This window comes from Lontra canadensis, unplaced genomic scaffold (genome assembly GCF_010015895.1).
Source record: "Lontra canadensis isolate GAN:19392208 unplaced genomic scaffold, GSC_riverotter_1.0 scaffold94, whole genome shotgun sequence".
NCBI classification, from domain to species: Eukaryota; Metazoa; Chordata; class Mammalia; order Carnivora; family Mustelidae; genus Lontra; species Lontra canadensis.
The window spans coordinates 5,159,117-5,176,867 of NW_022631088.1; the positions used below are offsets into that span (position 1 = coordinate 5,159,117).

General features: G+C 49.1%; 1 protein-coding gene across 1 annotated transcript in view; it reads left to right on the top strand.

Moving 5' to 3' along the window:
• Window positions 1–16,969, top strand: part of ADAMTSL3 (ADAMTS like 3) — a 333,555-nt gene extending 316,586 nt beyond the window's left edge. The window contains exons 26-30 of the mRNA XM_032836843.1: window positions 2,785–2,968; window positions 5,940–6,144; window positions 10,742–10,842; window positions 15,572–15,786; window positions 16,773–16,969. Of these exons, the coding sequence (XP_032692734.1) occupies window positions 2,785–2,968; window positions 5,940–6,144; window positions 10,742–10,842; window positions 15,572–15,786; window positions 16,773–16,879 (812 nt within the window). The 3' untranslated portion in view covers window positions 16,880–16,969. The remainder of the gene's footprint in view (window positions 1–2,784; window positions 2,969–5,939; window positions 6,145–10,741; window positions 10,843–15,571; window positions 15,787–16,772) is intronic.
• The last annotated feature ends 782 nt before the right edge of the window (window positions 16,970–17,751 follow it).

Genomic DNA, 17,751 nt, shown 5'->3' on the forward strand with positions numbered 1-17,751 from the left:
AAAGACTATAGAGTTTATTTCTAACATATGTGAAGCATTGAGAAGTCTTTTATGGAAATGAATATGATCTCCTTTTCAAATGCTCTTGTTTCCAAAATCATTAACCATTAGACAAAAAATTATCAAATTAAACCTCATCGTAATTATTAAAATCTTCTCATCGAGGACACCATTAAGAATACGAACAGATAAACCATAGGCTGGGAGAGAGATAGGCCAAACATATGTCTGTTGAGAAAGTTACATCTAGAGTATATAAAGAACTCCTACAAATTAACAATGAACTCTCCCCTCTCCCCCCAAAACAACGGGCAAAACACTTGCACAGACAGCTCACAAAAGAAGATACACGATGGCATCAGGGAAATGACAGTTAAACCCACAAAGACATAATGATTCTACACTTTATGGAATGGTGAAAACAAAAAGACTGACCATGCCAGATTTGGGTAAGGATGTGAAGCTACTGGAACTCGTAGGCATTGGTGGTGAAGTGCGCAATCTGGTACAACCACTCTGGAAAACTGCATGGTCGTTTCTTTTTTATTTTTTTTTTTTTAAGATTTTATTTATTTATTTGATAGAGATTACAAGTAGAGAGGCAGGCAGGGAGAGAGGAGGAAGCAGGCTCCCCACTGAGCAGAGAGTGTGATGCAGGGCTCGATCCCAGGACCCTGAGACCATGACCTGAGCCAAAGGTAGAGGCTTTAGCCCACTGAGCCACCCAGGTGCCCCTGAGTGGTAGTTTCTAAGAGAGCTAAGCCTACATCAACATTTGACCCAGCAATTCTGCTCACAGGCAGTTATCCAAGAAAAGTGAAAACATGTTCACAAACAAATTTGTGCAGGAATGTTCACAGCAGCCCTCACTTCCTCATGGCCCCCAGAAGGAGACAAGATAAACTGTGGTATATTCATATGATAGAATATTATTCAACAGTAAACTATGCGCAGCAATACAGATGAATCTCAGAAATGGTATGGAAAGCCAGTGCCAAAGAGCACATGAATGAAAGCCCAGGGCAGGTGACACTCACAGTGAATCTGATGGAAATGAACATGTAATTGTCTGGGTGGGGGAGGAAGATTGACCAAAATAATTCAGATTAAAATAATTGATTGAAATATTTGAAGATTAGGGCACCTGGGTAGCTCAGTGGGTTAAAGCCTCTGCCTTCAGCTCAGGTCATGATCCCAGGGTCCTGGGATCGAACCCCGCATCGGGCTCTCTGCTCAGTGGGGATCCTGCTTCCTCCTCTCTCCCTACCTGCCTCTCTGCCTACTTGTGATCTCTGACAAATAAATAAATAAAATCTTTAAAAAAATAACAATTTGAAGATTAAAGTTAGTTTAAAAATTTAAAGTTAATTTAAAGATCAAATTAGGAGGAAACTCTTTGGGTGATGAATTGTTTGTATCTTATAACTGAATTGTTTTATATCTGGATCATGGTTGCAAAAGTGCATACAGGTGTGAAAACTCACGAAACTGCACACCGGATTTCTGAGCATTTATTGTATGTGAATGACACCTCGATTAAAAAAAAAAAAACCCACCCATGGTTTTAAAGAGGTAGATGTGCTTCCTGCCTTGAAGCATCAAGGTGTCTTCATGAAGTATGGCGTAGGAGAAAGTGTTAGGTGTCGGGTCTGACAGACTTGGGCTCTAGATGAAGGACCTTGAGCAACTCACTTCACTTTTTCCCTCTTTTGCAAATGAAACTGATCTAGTTCACAGGATGGCCGTAAGGATTAAGGGACAAACTGATGGCCAGGTGTCTAATTCAGTACCCTCACCCGGGAGGTTCTCCATAAACCTGGCTATTTTACAAAATTATTTTGAATAAACTGTCATCCTGGGGGCCAACTAAAAATATGTACGATTCTGCTTTGCAGAGGTTGCCATATGCAACTTCAGACAAAAATTCAAAAATCAGAGGGAAAATCTGGAAAACAATAAGTTAAAGAAACCATTCTGCTCTGGGAGGGAGTCTGTGGACACAGCTGGTAGCTATCAATTACTTATGATTGTGACAGGAAAATCTGGCACTTTCCGTGGCCACATACAAATCTGTCATCATCATATTGTACCTCATCTTTTTACCAAGTGTCAGAAAGGAAGGGAAAGGCTGTTTGGAATGAGGCTAAAATTAAAAAGCCATAATTACTGGAGGGAGTCGGCTTCAACTTTGCTAAAGGAAACTCCCATTTTTACCTTTCCAGATGTCTCCCTGACAAATTATTTCTGCAGTTCCAAGAGTAAGCTGAAGTTTAGATAAGAATTAATGGAAAAGTAAGAATGGAATGAAATGCATTTTTAACCTGACTGCTTAATCCCTGGTCCCTGCAAAACGGTCTTTCATTTCTCCGCCTGGCCCACATTTGAGAAATGGAGCCGGTGAGAGTATCCTCCCGAGACGCCCTCCTCTTGGCCAGGCTCGGAGGAAGCCGAGGAGCCAGCCCACTGCACAGAGCACTTTCTCCCTCACTCTGGGACTTTTCTGGCAGGTCTAGCTGGCCTCCAATAGCGCCTCTCCCAGGCTGCAGTCCAGAGGCCCGGTGCTGGCCACCGTTCCCACCAGTGAGTACAGTAAGTCAGCGGAGGAAGCCTGGAATGTGAAGGAGGCCCGCCACCAGGTGACGGCGTACTCTCCGAGTGCTTCTCAAAGCAGCAGTTGGGCAATCTACCAGAAAACAGCTCTTGGTGGTCTGTGGCCGTGTCCTCTCCAGCCCTATCATCATATCTCATTCGAAGCTGTCATGACATTTCACTTCCTTTCCACAGAGCCTTTTTGGGAGCTGGGTAACTGGACGCATTGTTCTGCCACCTGCGGCCACTTGGGAGCCCGAGTCCAGAGACCCCGGTGTGTGCTGGCAGACGGGCAGGAAGTGAGCGAGGCCCTTTGCCAACACCTCCCGAAGCCGCTGGCCGGGTTTCAGCGCTGTAATATCTGGGACTGCCCCTCAAGGTATGTGTTGTCAACTCTTCGTATCAGTACCAGGTTTTGGCTTGGGGTGGAAGGCGTGGTGACTTATATTTCCTAGTGCCTTTACGTCGATGGGCTGAGCCTGTACCCTGCGCCCGGCGTTCCGCTGAGTGCTCGAGTGGACCAGTTCGCCGTCACCTTGGAGGGAGACGTTGTTAGTTTCTCAGATTTCACAGATGGGAAAGCACCCCCGAGGCCCTCCAGGTACAAGGGCCAGAATTCAAATCGAGAGGATCCGTGTTCAGAGCCTCTACTCTTGACCCCTACCCAAATCTGCCTCCTGCGCTCATGGGGCTATGTGGTCCTTAGCAGAGCCAGTCCAGTGGGTTTGCCTGGAGGGAGCGCCGCGGGCCCGCATCCCTGGAGGTCCTGTTCCAAGTGCCGTTCCCTAGGTTCCACCCTGGGGGTCAAAACCATTCATAACCTTTCTAGGTAATAGCTAGAAATCAGTCCTTTAAAAATGTCCAAAATCAAACTCGTGATCTCTACCAAACCCGGTCCCCTCCAGGCTTCCAGACACAGTGACTGCATCCAGACCCCTGTGTCTGTCACCTCCATCCGTTCTTGTCCAGTTCCCCCACGCCCCCCGGAGCTCACGCCATCAATGTCCCTCACGTGGATGGCCCAGAATCCTCCTGATTCTTGTCTCCCTCCCAGGAGTGCTCTCCCCATGCGTGAGCAGAATCATTTTTAAGACACAATTCATCACGATGCCTCTTTGTTTAAAGCCCTTCAAACACCTCTTGTGGTTCTTAAGACCAAGGCCCAAATCCCTAACTCTGGGAGCGTGTCTGTCTTACTCATTTTGTTCACCCTGATGTCTACACCAGTCACCAGTCACACCAGTGCCCAGTAAGTATTTGCTGCCTGACTGAATACAGGAGTGAGAGAACAAGTCCCTCCATGCTTGTGCCTCGGGCTGCCCCCTCTGTCTGTCACAGCCTGGTTATCTGATCTCCACTCCACACTCTTTTTGTCTCTGAGACGTGCCTTTCTTCTGACTCAGAGGCTCCACACATGCTGTTCCCTTTGCCTGGAACACCGTTCCCTCTCTTTGAGTTTAGTTATTTCTGTTCATTTCTTTTTAGGGAAACTCTCCCTTACCTTCCCCCCCAAGCTCAGCCAGGCCCCTGCGCTGTATATGTTTCCTATTTTGTTATCACTCATGTCCATGGTTCTTATTATGGTCTGTCTCCTGCAAGAGTGTCCACCCCAGGAGGGTAAACACACAGCTGTTTGCAGAACACTTTGTTCCCGGCACTTAGCACAATGTCTGCCCCCATTATGAGCCCTCCACGGATATGTGTGGAGTGAATGAATGAATGATTGAATCACAGAGTCCCTAGAAGTAACTGACCAACTGGCACCAGAATCCCCAGTAAAACAAAATAAATAAGTAAGATAAAATAAAATAAAATAAAATAAAATAAAATAAAATAAAATAAAATAGCAATAGCACTTACGGAGCACGACTGGAGATGGACACTTTGTTAGAGTTCACCACCCTCGCACAAGTGCCTACCCGGATCCTCTGAGCTGGGCCTGGAAAGGGAGCGGGAGGCAGGGTCCACTGGCAAACAAAGCAGATGCCTGGGAACGTGTTCTTGCAGGGCTGTGGCTGTCAGTGGCCGACGTGGCTCTCGGCACCCACCGTGTTCTTGGGAGGAGGGTCTTGTGCTGAGTCATCTGTCCCTCAGGAAGTATCAAACTGATGCTCCAGGAACTTGGGGGCAGCTGGTTGGGCCAAATCTTGATTCTTATAAAGTGGAAAGAAATGTATCAGCCACGGTGCTTGTTACATGTTCTCTAGCCTGTGCAAGTTCCTAGGATAAGCGGCCGTCCTCTTTCACACTTACGAGAGACGCCTCAAGGTCTCGTAACCCAAGGGCTCTCACACGGAGGGCCTTTCCTCACTCTGTGCCGTGGATGCCTCTGGTCGTCTGGAGAAGCCTGGGGATCCCTTCTCAGGACGAGGGTTTTAAATCTATAAAATAGAATACACTCGATCACAAAGGAAACCACTAACATTGATATAGAGTATTAACATGTTAAAAATGGTGATACAGTAGTAGACTTGCTTCTCTGTTAAGACACTAACACTAGCAGTGCCTTAATCGTGAAGTGGTGGGTGGTGAGTGTAAAGGATATTTTGAGATACCTGCCGCAGTCGTAATGCCTTGTGAAAATATCTGTGGTTTCCCTTGGTAATGAAATCACCGGCAGTTCTAATACTGCTATACTTTGCAGCTGGCATCTTTATAACTAAAGGGGCACTAATTCCAGTTGTAGCTCAGTGACCACGATGAGGTTTTGCCCGGCCAGGTCCGTGGTCTCTTGGAGCCTCCTAGAGCCCAGCTTAGGTGGGACTCCCCGGAGCCTGAGCATCCGCAGTGACCCAGCACTCAGTCTCCCAATGGTGTCCGGCTCCGAGTGTCCTATGAAAGTGTGAACTTAGGGTCAGATGAACCTAGAATCCAACCCCAGCTCTGCTGGTTTATGGTTATGTGGCCGTAACTGAGACACTTACCCCTTTGGACGTTGGTGTCTTCCCCACAAAGAATGGGAGATGTGAATATCTCCCAAAGCAAATAGCACATATGTGCTTTAAAACTATTTTCTCCCCTTTGGTTTCAGTGAGTTGAAATCCACCTTTTTGAAATTTCCACCTCAATTTTCCCTAGCTGTGCTGTCTGGGGCCAGGCGAGTTCCAGCTCTCGTACCCTTGCAGACCCCCGTGTTCCTTGTCTCTCCTTATCTCTCCTGGTCCCTCTGTCACTCCCCTGAACAAAAGGGAAGTCTGAGCGGAGAGCCAGGAGTCATCTGAGCAGAGACTCATTCCCCTAGAGAGACGCGACGGCCCCCAGACGGTCAGTGTTAGGGTCGATGTTCAAGGCTCTCGCGGCAGGGGCTGACCTTCCAGTCCTCACTAAGCTGCTGTAGTTTTTACTTCCAGGTGGTTCACGAGCCCATGGTCAGAGTGCTCTGTGTCCTGCGGAGAAGGATTCCACAGTCGCCAGGTGACCTGCAAACGCACCAAAGCCAACGGGACCACGCAGCTGATGTCCCCGGGAGCGTGTGTTCCCAAAGAGAGGCCTCTGGGTAGAAGGCCGTGTTCCGGTCATCCTTGCGGCCAGTGGGTCGTTGAACCAGGGGGCCAGGTACAGCTGACAGATCTAGTGCTGTGACAATAATGTAATCATTGCTTTGCTTCTCATACATTTTTTTTTTTAATTTGGGGGAAAACATCTGATTGCTCTCTAAGGCTAGTGTATGTGTCCGTGTCAGGGATTAGATTTGGAAATCAGGGAGTCACTGTCTTCCAGTATAAAGGAGAATCAGAGTTGGATTCTTTGAATAGAGTAGGTCAGGGACAGAAGTTCTAAGACTGGCTGGTCCGGGGCAGCCGGGGTGCGAGCAGGCTTCGAGAAAGGGAGCCGAGGAGCAGTGCGTGAAAGTCTCATGGCCCGGATCCCAAACAGCACCTTGAACAATGTTTTAAATTAAAAATACTTGGGGCAAAAAAAAGTTTAAAGAAATGTCGAGGAACCTAATTCGTCTGCGAGGGCTGCTTTAACAAAATACTGCAGACCAGGTGCCGGAGAGAGCAGAAGCTTATTTTCCCAAAGTTCTGGAGGCTGGAAGTCCACAGTCAAGGTTCTGTCAGGGTTGGTTTTGTGGGACCTCACTCTCCTGCTTCAAGACAGTGTCTTTTCGGTGGGTCCTCATGTAGCCCCTTCTCTGTGCAGAGAGAGAGGGAGAGAGAGACACATTTCTTGTGCCTCTTCCTCTTTTTCTAAGGGCACAGTCCTAGCAGATAAAGGCCCGACCCTATGGCTTCATTTCACCTTTAATACCACCTTGTAGACCCGTCTCCAAATACAGTTACACTGGGGGCTTAGGGCTACCACATACAGATGTTGAGGGGACACAGTTTGGTCCATAACATTCTACCCTCTGCCCCCATCCCCAAATTCATGTCCTTCTTGTGCACAAAGTACATTCATCCCATCCCAATATCCTTAGAAGTCTTGGCCCATTCTGTCCTCGATTCAAACCCAAAGTCTCACCAAACATCACCTAAAGTAGGAATGGGTAAGAAGTGAGCCATCCTGGCGCAGAATTCCTCTCCCCGGTGAAGCCGGGAAGGCAGACAAGTTACGTACTTCCAAACTACAGTGATGTGACAGGCATAGGATAGATGTTCCCTTTCCAAATGAGAGAAATCAGAAAAGGAAACAGGCCACGGGTCCCCGTCAAGTCCCAAATCTAGCAGGGCTAATTCCATTAGATCCTGGCACTCGAGAATAATCTTTGGCTTGGTGCTCTGCTCTCCAGACCCCCCAGGGCCCTAGACTGCAGCCTCCCACATGGCTCTTTGGAAGCACTAGGTAGGGTCAGTGGGGGGCCCCAGAAATCGAGGAAACAGCCTCCCCGCACTGCTCCCCCCCCCCCCCCCCCCCGCCAGGCCTGTCATGGGAGCGGGAGCCCTGGTGAGCTCGTTCTTTCCTCTTCTTGAAGGATAAAGCACGTTTGCCGCTGCGCGGTTTTATCCCATCCTGTAGAATCCACAGCTTCTAAAGCCTTCCTTAACTGTCCCTTCATGGTCTCACCTTGCACCATCCCGTCTCTGTTCCTGGCTTCTGCGGGGTTGGCTCACGAACTCCTGGGGGAGTCTCCTTAAGGAGGGATTGTCCAGCTGCACCTTTATTGTTCCTTCTAGAATGTACTTCCTCATTCTTCAAAATACAGATGGACTGAGAATTTTCTGGCTCCTTCAGTTATGATTCCTTTTTCGCTTAATGATTCCTTCAGTTTATCTGTCCACTCACATTCTGCTCCAAGCACTAAGGGGAAGCCAGGTGCCACCCTGAGCTCTTGGCTTAGAAGTCTCCTAGCGGAATATCTGATTTCATTACTTGAAAGTTCTATCATCCACAAAACACTAGAACTCAAATCAGCCATTTTATTTTTTTAAGCTTTATTTATTTATTAGAGAGAGAGAGTGTGTGTGTGTGAATGAGGGGCGGGGGGCAGAGGGAGAAAGAGAATCTCAGGCAGACTCCCCAGTGAGCACGAAGCCCAACCCTGAGATCCGATCTGAGCCGAAACCGAAAGTCAGACGCTTATCCGGCTGAGCCACCCACGTGCCCCAAGTGCCCCATTTGAGAATGACGATTGCCTTTCCTCTAGTTTCCAGAAGCGTGTTCCTGACTTCCACCTGAATCCTCATCAGAGTCCTCTTAAATGTCCCTGTGTCTAACAACGTGCCCTTCAAGGCAGTCTAGCTTCTTTCTTCTGGCATGTACCTCAGAACTTTCCCAGCCTCTACCCATCACCCGGTTCCAGAACCACTCCCACAGGTGTAGACACTTGTTATAGCAGCACCCCACCTCTCGGGACCCAAATCTATATGTCCACGTTAACCAGGGTCCTCCAGGGAAACAGAACCAAAAGGGTGTGTGTGTGCATGTGTGTGTGCATGTGTGTGCGCATGTGTGCGCATGCATGAATTGAGTTAATGCAGTTCTGGAGGTTGACAAGTCCCGAGAGCTGCAGGGTGAGTCGGGAAGCTGGAAGACCCAGGACCACCGATAGTGTCATTCTAGCCCAGAAGCCAGTGAAATACAGACCCCGGAAGAGCCAGCATTTGAGTTCGAGTCCAAAAGCAGGAAAAAGCCAACAGCCCAGTTCAAAGACAGTCAGGAGGAATTCCCTCTTACCTGGAGGAGGGTCAGGGGTTTTGTTGTCCTGGCCGTCCATCAACTGATTGGGTGAGGCCCACCCACACTGGAGAAAACCATCCGCTTTCCTTTGAGTACTGATTTAGAGGTTAATCTCCTCCAGAAACATCCTCCCAGAAGCACTTGGAATACCACTTGGCCAAAGACCTGGGAACACCATGGCCCAGCCAAGCTGACACATACAATTAACCAAAACAAAACCCCGTAAAGAAAAGTAGAACACGCTGTTGAAACACATAAAGGAGAAGTAGGACAAACAGCAGTATTCTCCATACTGTAAAGACGTCTACGTCTGCTCCCTTAAATGAACTGAAACACATAATATAATTCCAACAAAGACTACAATAGAATTCTTTTTTGGAACTTAAGGGAATTCTGACATTCATATGGGAGAACAAATGAGCACAGGAAATTTTTAGGAAAAACAACTTATTGGACGGGTGGACAGACCTTCTTTAGCTGGTGTTATCTGATGTAAGTAAAATAATGCAGCATTCATGTAGGAGTGAGCCCGAGTCATGCAGTGGAATGAGAGGACAGACCCATGTTAAGTGGCTTTAAAGTTCCAAGGTAATTAACCATAGCAGAAGAATGGTTTAAAAAAAAAAAAACTTAAACTACAAGAGGTTCTTTTAGGAGATGAGAGAAGATCTAAATGAACAGAAAGTCATCCCATATTTATGGATCAGAACACTTAATGTTAAGCTGACCATGCTTTACAAATTTATCTGCATATTCAGGACAACCCCCATAAAAATCCCAGCTGGCGTCTCTGTAGAAATTGACAAGCTGATCCTAAAATTCATATGGAGAGGGTGCCTGGGTGGCTCAGTGGGTTAAGCCTCTGCCTTCAGCTCACGTCATGATCCCAGGGTCCTGGGATTGAGCCCCGCATTGGGCTCTGTGCTCAGCAGGGAGCCTGCTTCCTCCTCTCTCTCTGCCTGCCCCTCTGCCTACTTGTGATCTCTCCCCATCTGTTGAATGAATAAATAAATTCCTAAAATTCACATGGAAATATAAAGGACCCAGAATAACCAAATCAATCTGGAAACAAGAACAAGGTTGGAGGGCTCAAACTTGTTGGTTTCAAAACTTACTACAAACCGTAGCAATCAAAACAGCATGTTACTGACAGAGGATAAACATACAGATTGCCAGAATAGAATTCACGATCCAGAGAGAAATTTCTAGACCTGTGATAGTTGGATTCCTACAAGGGGAACAAGACCATTCAATGGTCTGTGACAAATAGTGCCGCACACCTGGGTATCCACACACACAGAAAACTGAAGTTGGACCCCTGGCTTCTGCCGTAAGCAAAAAAGTTAACTCAAAGTGGATCAAAGACCTAAATTTAAGAGCTAACCCTATAAAGCTCTTGGAAGAAATGTAGACATAAATCAGCATGCCTTGGGTTAGGAAATTTCTTTTTAGAGATGACACCAAAAACACAAGCTACAACAACAAAAACAGATAACATTGGGCAATGTAGAAATCGAAAACTTTTGTGGTATGGAGGACATGACCAGGAAGGTGAAGGGAAATAGAACCAGAGTGATGGAAGGGCCTTTTCAAGCATAAAACAGAGTATAAGGAAAAATTAATATGTATTATGAGTACAGGAAAATTAAGAACCTCATCAGAAAAGAATTTTTTTTCCATAATTGAACTCACCTTCACCCAGAAGCCTCCACTTCTGCTCAGAGCAGGAAAACCCAAATTTGGCAGTTGCTCATGGTTTTAAGCAATGTCATTATTGGGCCTGAGCCCTGTCAGTTACAGACTGGCCCCCTCCTTCTTCCTTCTCCCCAGAGGTGGTCTACGTTTCTGGGGCGGGTTGGGGGTGTATAGAGGAGGAGGAAGATGCTGAGGGAAGGCTGTCTGGCCCCAGAGCCGAGCTCCCATCCTCCCTGACTTCCCCTGGGGACCCGCAGCCCCGTCTCAATGCATGGTCTTGGCACCACGGCACGCATAGGCTCACAGTGGTGTCTTCTGCTTTGTGCTTCTGTTCCAGTGTCCTGCACGTTGCCTGGGTCGCATGGGGAGGCTGCAGCAGCAACACGAAGTCTGTCAACAGCACAACAGCTCTGACCCCCTCTGTGATGACAGAAGGAGGTACTGACCTGCCCCGGGGCCACACGAACCCTCTCCTGCCCCAGTCCGTGGCTGTGATTTCCTGGCAGTGGAATGACCCTCCCGTCCACTACCTCTTATAACCGACTAGCAGTGAAGCTCTCTTACAGTGCCGTCCCCGACAGCGTGTGTGAGGCTGGAAGAGTCTCTAGTATCTGCTCTTCTAATTACACGTGATGTCGACATGAAACATATTTGGAGAGGGACACCCCAAAGAGAAAAAAAAAAAAAAAGAGTAGCATTGAGGACAGGCATTTTTCCCTCCATCGCCAAAGTTGGTCAAGCCCAATGATATTTCATTGAAGTTTACAGCTTAAATCTTGCAGTGTTTGCCGCGGACTGTGTATTCCTCTGCTGGGAAACTTCAGGCGAGGAGGCTAGCACAGTGGTGCCCCAGAAGGAAACAAGTTTTTACCTTGCGAAGGGGCTTAAACACGAAACGAGTTTGCTTTTGTCTTGTGTAGGAGTCAAAGCTGGTGCTCAGTTTGGGGTAGAGGGGCGCTGTTCCATGAGGTCACCCCGAGACCTGGGCTCCTTCTGCCTGGTGACTCCATCGTCCCGGAGGAGCGCGCCCCAGCCAGTGCGAAATGGAGGGAGAGCCAGAAAGCGCGCTAAGGAGGGAATGTGGGATTCTCCCGCTCTCTTCCTGGATGACCCAGGTCACCCAGGGTCCTGATCTACACACTGGGGTATTACCGTCCATGCAAAACTATGGTTGCGAGGTTTCGAGTAATTGGCTTAGTCTGAAACATCTATGCACCCTGGGTCATAGAGGATGCTCAGAATATGACTCCCTCTCTCTCCTCCCCACCCTGAGTGTTGCCGGAGAAAATGAGATGACCTTGACAGTTGGCTCAGTGTCCATTCTGAGCCTTCAGTAAGGTTTGGCAATGTAGAATCCGCTGTGTTTCCTGTTCCCCACAGCACAACCCCAGCCAGACCTGCATTCCTCAAGTGGAAAATGTTCAGAACAGCTGCCCTCCCTCTCAACACACAACCTAGCTTTGTCTTTTGCTGGGCAGTTGGAGACCACACACAGACCCACACAGATCACCCCAGATGTCTCATTTGGCATTCTCAAGGACAGACGGATGACACAAACGTGTACACGCGTTGAGCTTTCTTTTTTAACGCACCTGATGTACTTTACTGAAACTTGCTTTTTCTTCTTATCCGTACATTATAGACTTTCCCTGATCTTAGTACGTAAGATTCCCTTTGCTCTTTTCCATTGCTGTATTTAACATTTTTATCTCATTCCATTGCTGATGGACATTTGTGTGTTTCAGATTTTGGGTTTTTATTTTGTTTTGCTTTTGTTTTTTGGTTTGTTTTTTGTTTTTTGTTTTTTGTTTTTTTTTTTTTTTATTCCAAACAAATGCTGTAGTAAACATCCTAGAACATATATCTTTATCCACTAACAGCTATGTTTTGGGTACAGCCTGGGATTGAATTGACAGGCATGTTCATTCTGATACTGCTAAGTTACCATCAGAACGTCTCTACCAAGAGTGCATGAGGGTTCCCCCTTTTCATGAACATTATATGGGTTTTCAGTCTTTAAAAATTTTGCCAATCTGATGGGTGAAAAATCACATCCTGTTGTAATTTGTATTTTTCAGATTACTTTTTTTCTTTTGTAGAGTGAGTGAGAGAGAGAGAGAGAGCACATGTACGTGCCCGCAAGCAGAGGGAAGGGGCAGAGACAGAGGGAGAGAGAGAATATTAAGCAAGCTCCCCACAGGCTCGATCTCACAACCCTGAGATCATGACATGAGCTGAAGGCAGAGGCTTAACCCACTGAGCCACCCAGGCGCCCCTCTAATAAGTTTTTATATACGTTTTTGTTCCTTGTATTATGTTCTCGAACCCATCTCTGCCATGATGGCCCATAGCCGAGCCATCCCACGAGTCCCCCTCCGCCTGTTGGTCCTTCCCTGCCCAGTCCCCACCCTGCAGCCTGAGCGGTCCTTTCCAAAGTCAAATCTGATCGCACCACCTCGGCACCCCACCTCCCGGACAGATTAAAGCCACTCTAGAGACCTCACTCGCTCTTAGCAAGAAGGGTGACCAAAGTCTGCAGTGTGGCCTAGAAAACGCCACACGGTCAACTCCTCCCTCCCTTTATTTATTTATTATTTTTTTGAAGACTGATTTATTTTTGGAGAGCGAGATACGGGGTAGCGGGGACAAGGGGGGGGGGCAGAGGGAGAGAGAAAGAATCTCAGGCAGATTCCCTGTTGAGCAGGGGGCCGGATGTAGGGCTCGATCCCATGACCCCAAGATCACCACCTGAGCTGAAATCAAGAACCCAGGTGCCCCTTTCCCTCCCTTTACAGCCTCACCCCAAACCTCACACCCGCCTCTCTTGGCGCTCCAGCCACGGCCTCCTTCCTTCAGGACACACTGTGGATGTGCCAGAGCTTTCCAACCAAGGGCAGCAAAAACAGGAGGTAGAAACATAGCAGAAGGCATGGGAGGATCTCTCAGGGGCTCAATATACGGTCAAATGGGGCTTTAGAGGAAAAGGTGTGGGGGCGTCTGTCTGTCTCAGTTGGTTGAGCATCTGCCTTCGGCCCAGGTGGTGATCCTGGGGTCCTGGGACCGAGTCCCGCATCTGGCTTCCTGCTCAGCGGGGGTCCTGCTTCTCCCTCTGCCCTTCCCCCCTGCTCTTGTGCTCTCTCTCTCTCTCTCTCTCTCTCTCAAATAATAAAAATCTTTTTTAAAAAAGAAAAAGAGATGCGGAGCTGAACAGGAAACGTGGAAGTGTGCGAAAGAGCGAGCCCGTGGTTGCATGTGGCTGATGGTGAAGGGTTGTGTGAGGTAGGGGAGGAGCTCGACTGAACAGGGTCGAGACATTGGGGAACTCTAGTGGCAACAGGGTGACTTTGTGATTTCCTGCCACACAGGAGAGCACTGAGCTGCCCGTGCACACGTGTGTGTCGCGCCAGTGCCCAGACTGCATCCCTCTAGCTGGGGCAGCCCCGTCCCCTGTCCTGTCCCTGGCCCCAAGGATGTGGGCTGAGCCGTGCTGGGCCCACCTTTCCTTCACATGACCTCAGGGACCAGCCCCTGGACCTACGGCTGCCGCGTGGCTCTCTGGCTCCCTGCGTCCTCTCACGTTGTAAGCCCTGGGGCTCCTTCTGCCTTCCCGCCGGCCCTGCCTTCCGTCAGAGCAGAGGTGGCTGTGTGGTAGGGTTCTTGGGGCTGGAAACAGCAAAAGTCAACTCGGAATGACTTATGCGAGAAAAGTGGGCGATTTCTTATTAAGACGGGACCACCCAACATTCGTGCACAATTTGGCGTCCTTTTAAAATACGTTTTTGGTGTTTTCTGTGAATATTTACCTTTTTTCGGTAGAAAGAGCTCATCTCTGCATGGGGGGTACGGCCAGGAGTACTGGGTCTATGCCCGGTTGTCCGAAGCAACTACCCTTTTGCCCCCTAGGATTCACACCCACTGGGGGGAAATAAGCCCTGTAATAAACGGGATACCCTCCTCTCTTCCCTGTAAAACCTTAGTGTGGTGTGACCCTGTTGTTCCAACAAACCTTTTGATGGAGTCTCCCCCTACGGGCCACTCGGAGTACTGCTTCCAGCTCTGTAACACTCGGGCCGGGAGCCAGTCAGGTCATCCCAATTTCTCCATCTTCCTCCATTTCCAGCGGCGATCCTGCACTCCTTTTAGATCCCTTGTGCTGGTAAGGAGCCTCTTACAGGAATACGAAAATGCCTCAGGAATTCAAAGGGCGGATGCCGTCAGACCCCAGGAAGCACTGAGACCACGAAATGAGAAGTCATTGGGGTTTCTTCTCTTCTAGCCTCTACAGCTCTTGGTGTTTCGCGTCCTTCTTTGTTATTTTCCTGAATTTTCTTTTTCTGGTTCTCTGGCCCATGCGGCAGAATATGGCTTTCGTGATCTCTGGACGTCGTGATTACAGGTCTTATTCCAGCACCTTCCACATTCCTGGAACAAGGACTGTCATTGAGGCAGCTCGGTGAAGCTGAGGTTCTCTCCTGGTCGCCTGTGGGGTGGGAGAGAGTTCCGTGTAGGGGCGCGCTATCACCCAGGACCCCTGCTACGGGGAACAAGGTCACGTACCCCAAAGTGTGTCCACCAAGCTGGCTGTCTCTTCTAGGCTAGATAACTTCCAGAGTCGAGGGCGCCAGCTCTCTGTCCTGTTTGCCAGTGTAAGGAACCAGAGACAGATCCTTGTCCCCAGACGGTCCGTGTTAAATCTGACTACAAGTCACCGTGTGGCCAACTCTGAGTGCCGTCCCTTAGCAGACCAGCTCGCTCCCACACTCGGGACACTCATACCCGAACCTCCCCGACGTCTTTTGATAAGCACAACCGTCTGTGTGTCGTTTGCACATCCAAAGTGGCTGATTGTGAGTCATTCCTCCCTTCCTTGCCGGAACTGACCTGCCCCAGCTTCTCGAGACAGCCCGTCCTTTGAGACGCGTGTCCTGACTCGGTGTGGGAAGTGAATGGACACGTGTGCTTGGCTTCCCTGTCCTGGTCACGCGCGCGCCACCCGCCACACACCCTGCAAATCACACACCTGACGAGTACGGTCCTAATCCCGAAACCTTCCTGGATCGGAGATCGAGTACACGGAAAGGCTTGTCCCAGTGGGGAGTGACTCCCCGCCCCTCCCATTTCCACTCTCTGTTTCTTTCCCTTGTCTTTTCCCTTCTTTCTCTTTCAGACCCATGTTGAGGAGGAACTGCTCATTGGGGGCTTGCGACGTGTGCTGGCGCCCGGGCCCCTGGAGGCCCTGCACGGCGGCCTGCGGCCGGGGCTTCCAGTCCCGGAAGGTCGAGTGTGTCCACTCCCGGAGCTGCAGACCCATGGCGGAGAGACACTGTGTGCAGAAGAAGAAACCGGCTTCCTGGCGGCACTGTCTGGGGCCTTCCTGTGAGAGTACGTACCCCTCTCAGGTACCACCGCCGGCCAGCAGCCTAGTCCCAGCCAGACCTGGGCGAGGGGTGGAGGGGGAGGCGGGGGGCAGCCTTGTTGGTGTCCCCGCTGACCGGCCATGCGGGATGCAGGTGGCATCCTGGATGTTAGGAGATGAGCGCCTTTGCTGCAGGTGCGACTCAGCGTTCCTTTGAGAACCGTAGAATCCGTGGGTGTCGGCGGCATTGGCTATGATGGATGTGTCCCCACGTCCGACCGCCTCACCACACTCCCCATCTGCCCGGAGGGAGGTCTCCTCAGCTAGGACGGGGATTCTTGGCATAGATTATCTTGGCTTACATTATTATTATATTATATATACATTATATTGTTTTAATACTATATATGTTCATAGACACACATGTTTTTGTATTATGTATATTATAATTGTTATATCATTTTTATAAAACTTCATCATAAATATATTTTGCTAGGGAGCAGGTCCATCCCATTTATCCATTTTCCAAGAGTCCACACCCCTGCTGTTCTCAGCACTGAGAGGAAGAGCGTGGGCCAGAAGGGCTGGGAGGCCCCAGAGAGCAGGGTGAGGCTACGTGGCCTGGATGAGAAGTGAGCCCCGTGAGTTTCTGGCTCTCGTGTATGGCCATGCCTCTAACCCAAGCTTAGTGGGGTTGCTTTTCAGTTATCTGAGTCCGGCTGATGTACAAGCTTGCACAGTTTCCGATGTAGGATGTAGTGATCGAACAGTTCTATCCGTGCCGCTGGGCTCCCCACAAATGCAGCTGCCACCTGTCCCCACCTGGTGCTGTCACAGTGCCCGTGACTCTCTTCCCCGGGCCGCGAACCCAAGCTCAGTTTTCTCCAGCTCGCTCCATGATCGCAGTATTAGGCTTGTCATAAACTCAAAGGGTTTTATTTTTTCATTTTTTGTAACTCTTCTCTGGTGAGCTGTGTGATCAGTGGGTATCTCTGTTTTCCCTTTTCTGCAGGAGACTGCTCAGACACGACTCACTACTGTGTGTTCGTGAAGCATCTCGGCTTGTGTTCGCTCGATCTCTACAAGCAGAGGTGCTGTCAGTCGTGTCAAGAAGGGTAAACGTGTGGCGGGGTCGGAATGCTGCTGTGAAGACAGAACCCAAACGGAAAAGCTCTTTCCTCTGACGCAGCTGGTTCAGAAGCATGTTATTTCTTTCAAAACTCTAGATTCTGCATTCAGGGGTCGATGCAAACTCACCACTGGTGGGATGTCCTATTGTTTTCCCAGTGGCCGGTTTTTGATCCCAGCTCTTTGATATGATCTGTTCCGGGATGATCAAACACACCGTGGCAGGTGTGCCCTTGCACTTGGGACCCTCCCCATGCCCTCCTAGTAGGGAAATTGCCCAGATCCCCAGTGCGATGTCACAGACTGCTTTTTCCTGTACGTGTAGACTCGTGGAGGGTAGGACGTCCTAGAGACGTGATGGGCACGCGGCAACTGATGACCTCCCCTTCTCTCGAGTTTTAGGGTTTCAGCCTGTTTATAAGGCATCTACACTTTGGAACCCCCGGCCAGTAGTTGTTGAGATGGCATGAGCAGTGCTGGTGGCATTTTGATGGGTCCTTAAGTCTAATCTGTGAAGAAGAGGTGGTTCCTGTGGCCAAGCTCATGGCACCAACTGATCCAAGGACCCTGGGAGTGGGGGGGGGGTGGCATCTTGTCTTTGCTCTTACAGAACCCGGGGACGAAAGCCCAGAGTAGACGTTGCCACCAATTTCACAACTATGGAGATCTGTGACCAGATGAGGCATCTCTGAAATCAAAGGAGAGGGCAAGTTCACCTTTTCTACTGATTTTGAAATGTATTCAAAGCTTTCTTTTAAGAGCTGTGAATGAGACTTTTTCTGAGCGCTCTTCTCTTGCACACAAACAAAAAATCAAAGCCTTATTAGACCTAATTTATGCCTAGAATCGTACTCCTAAGGATT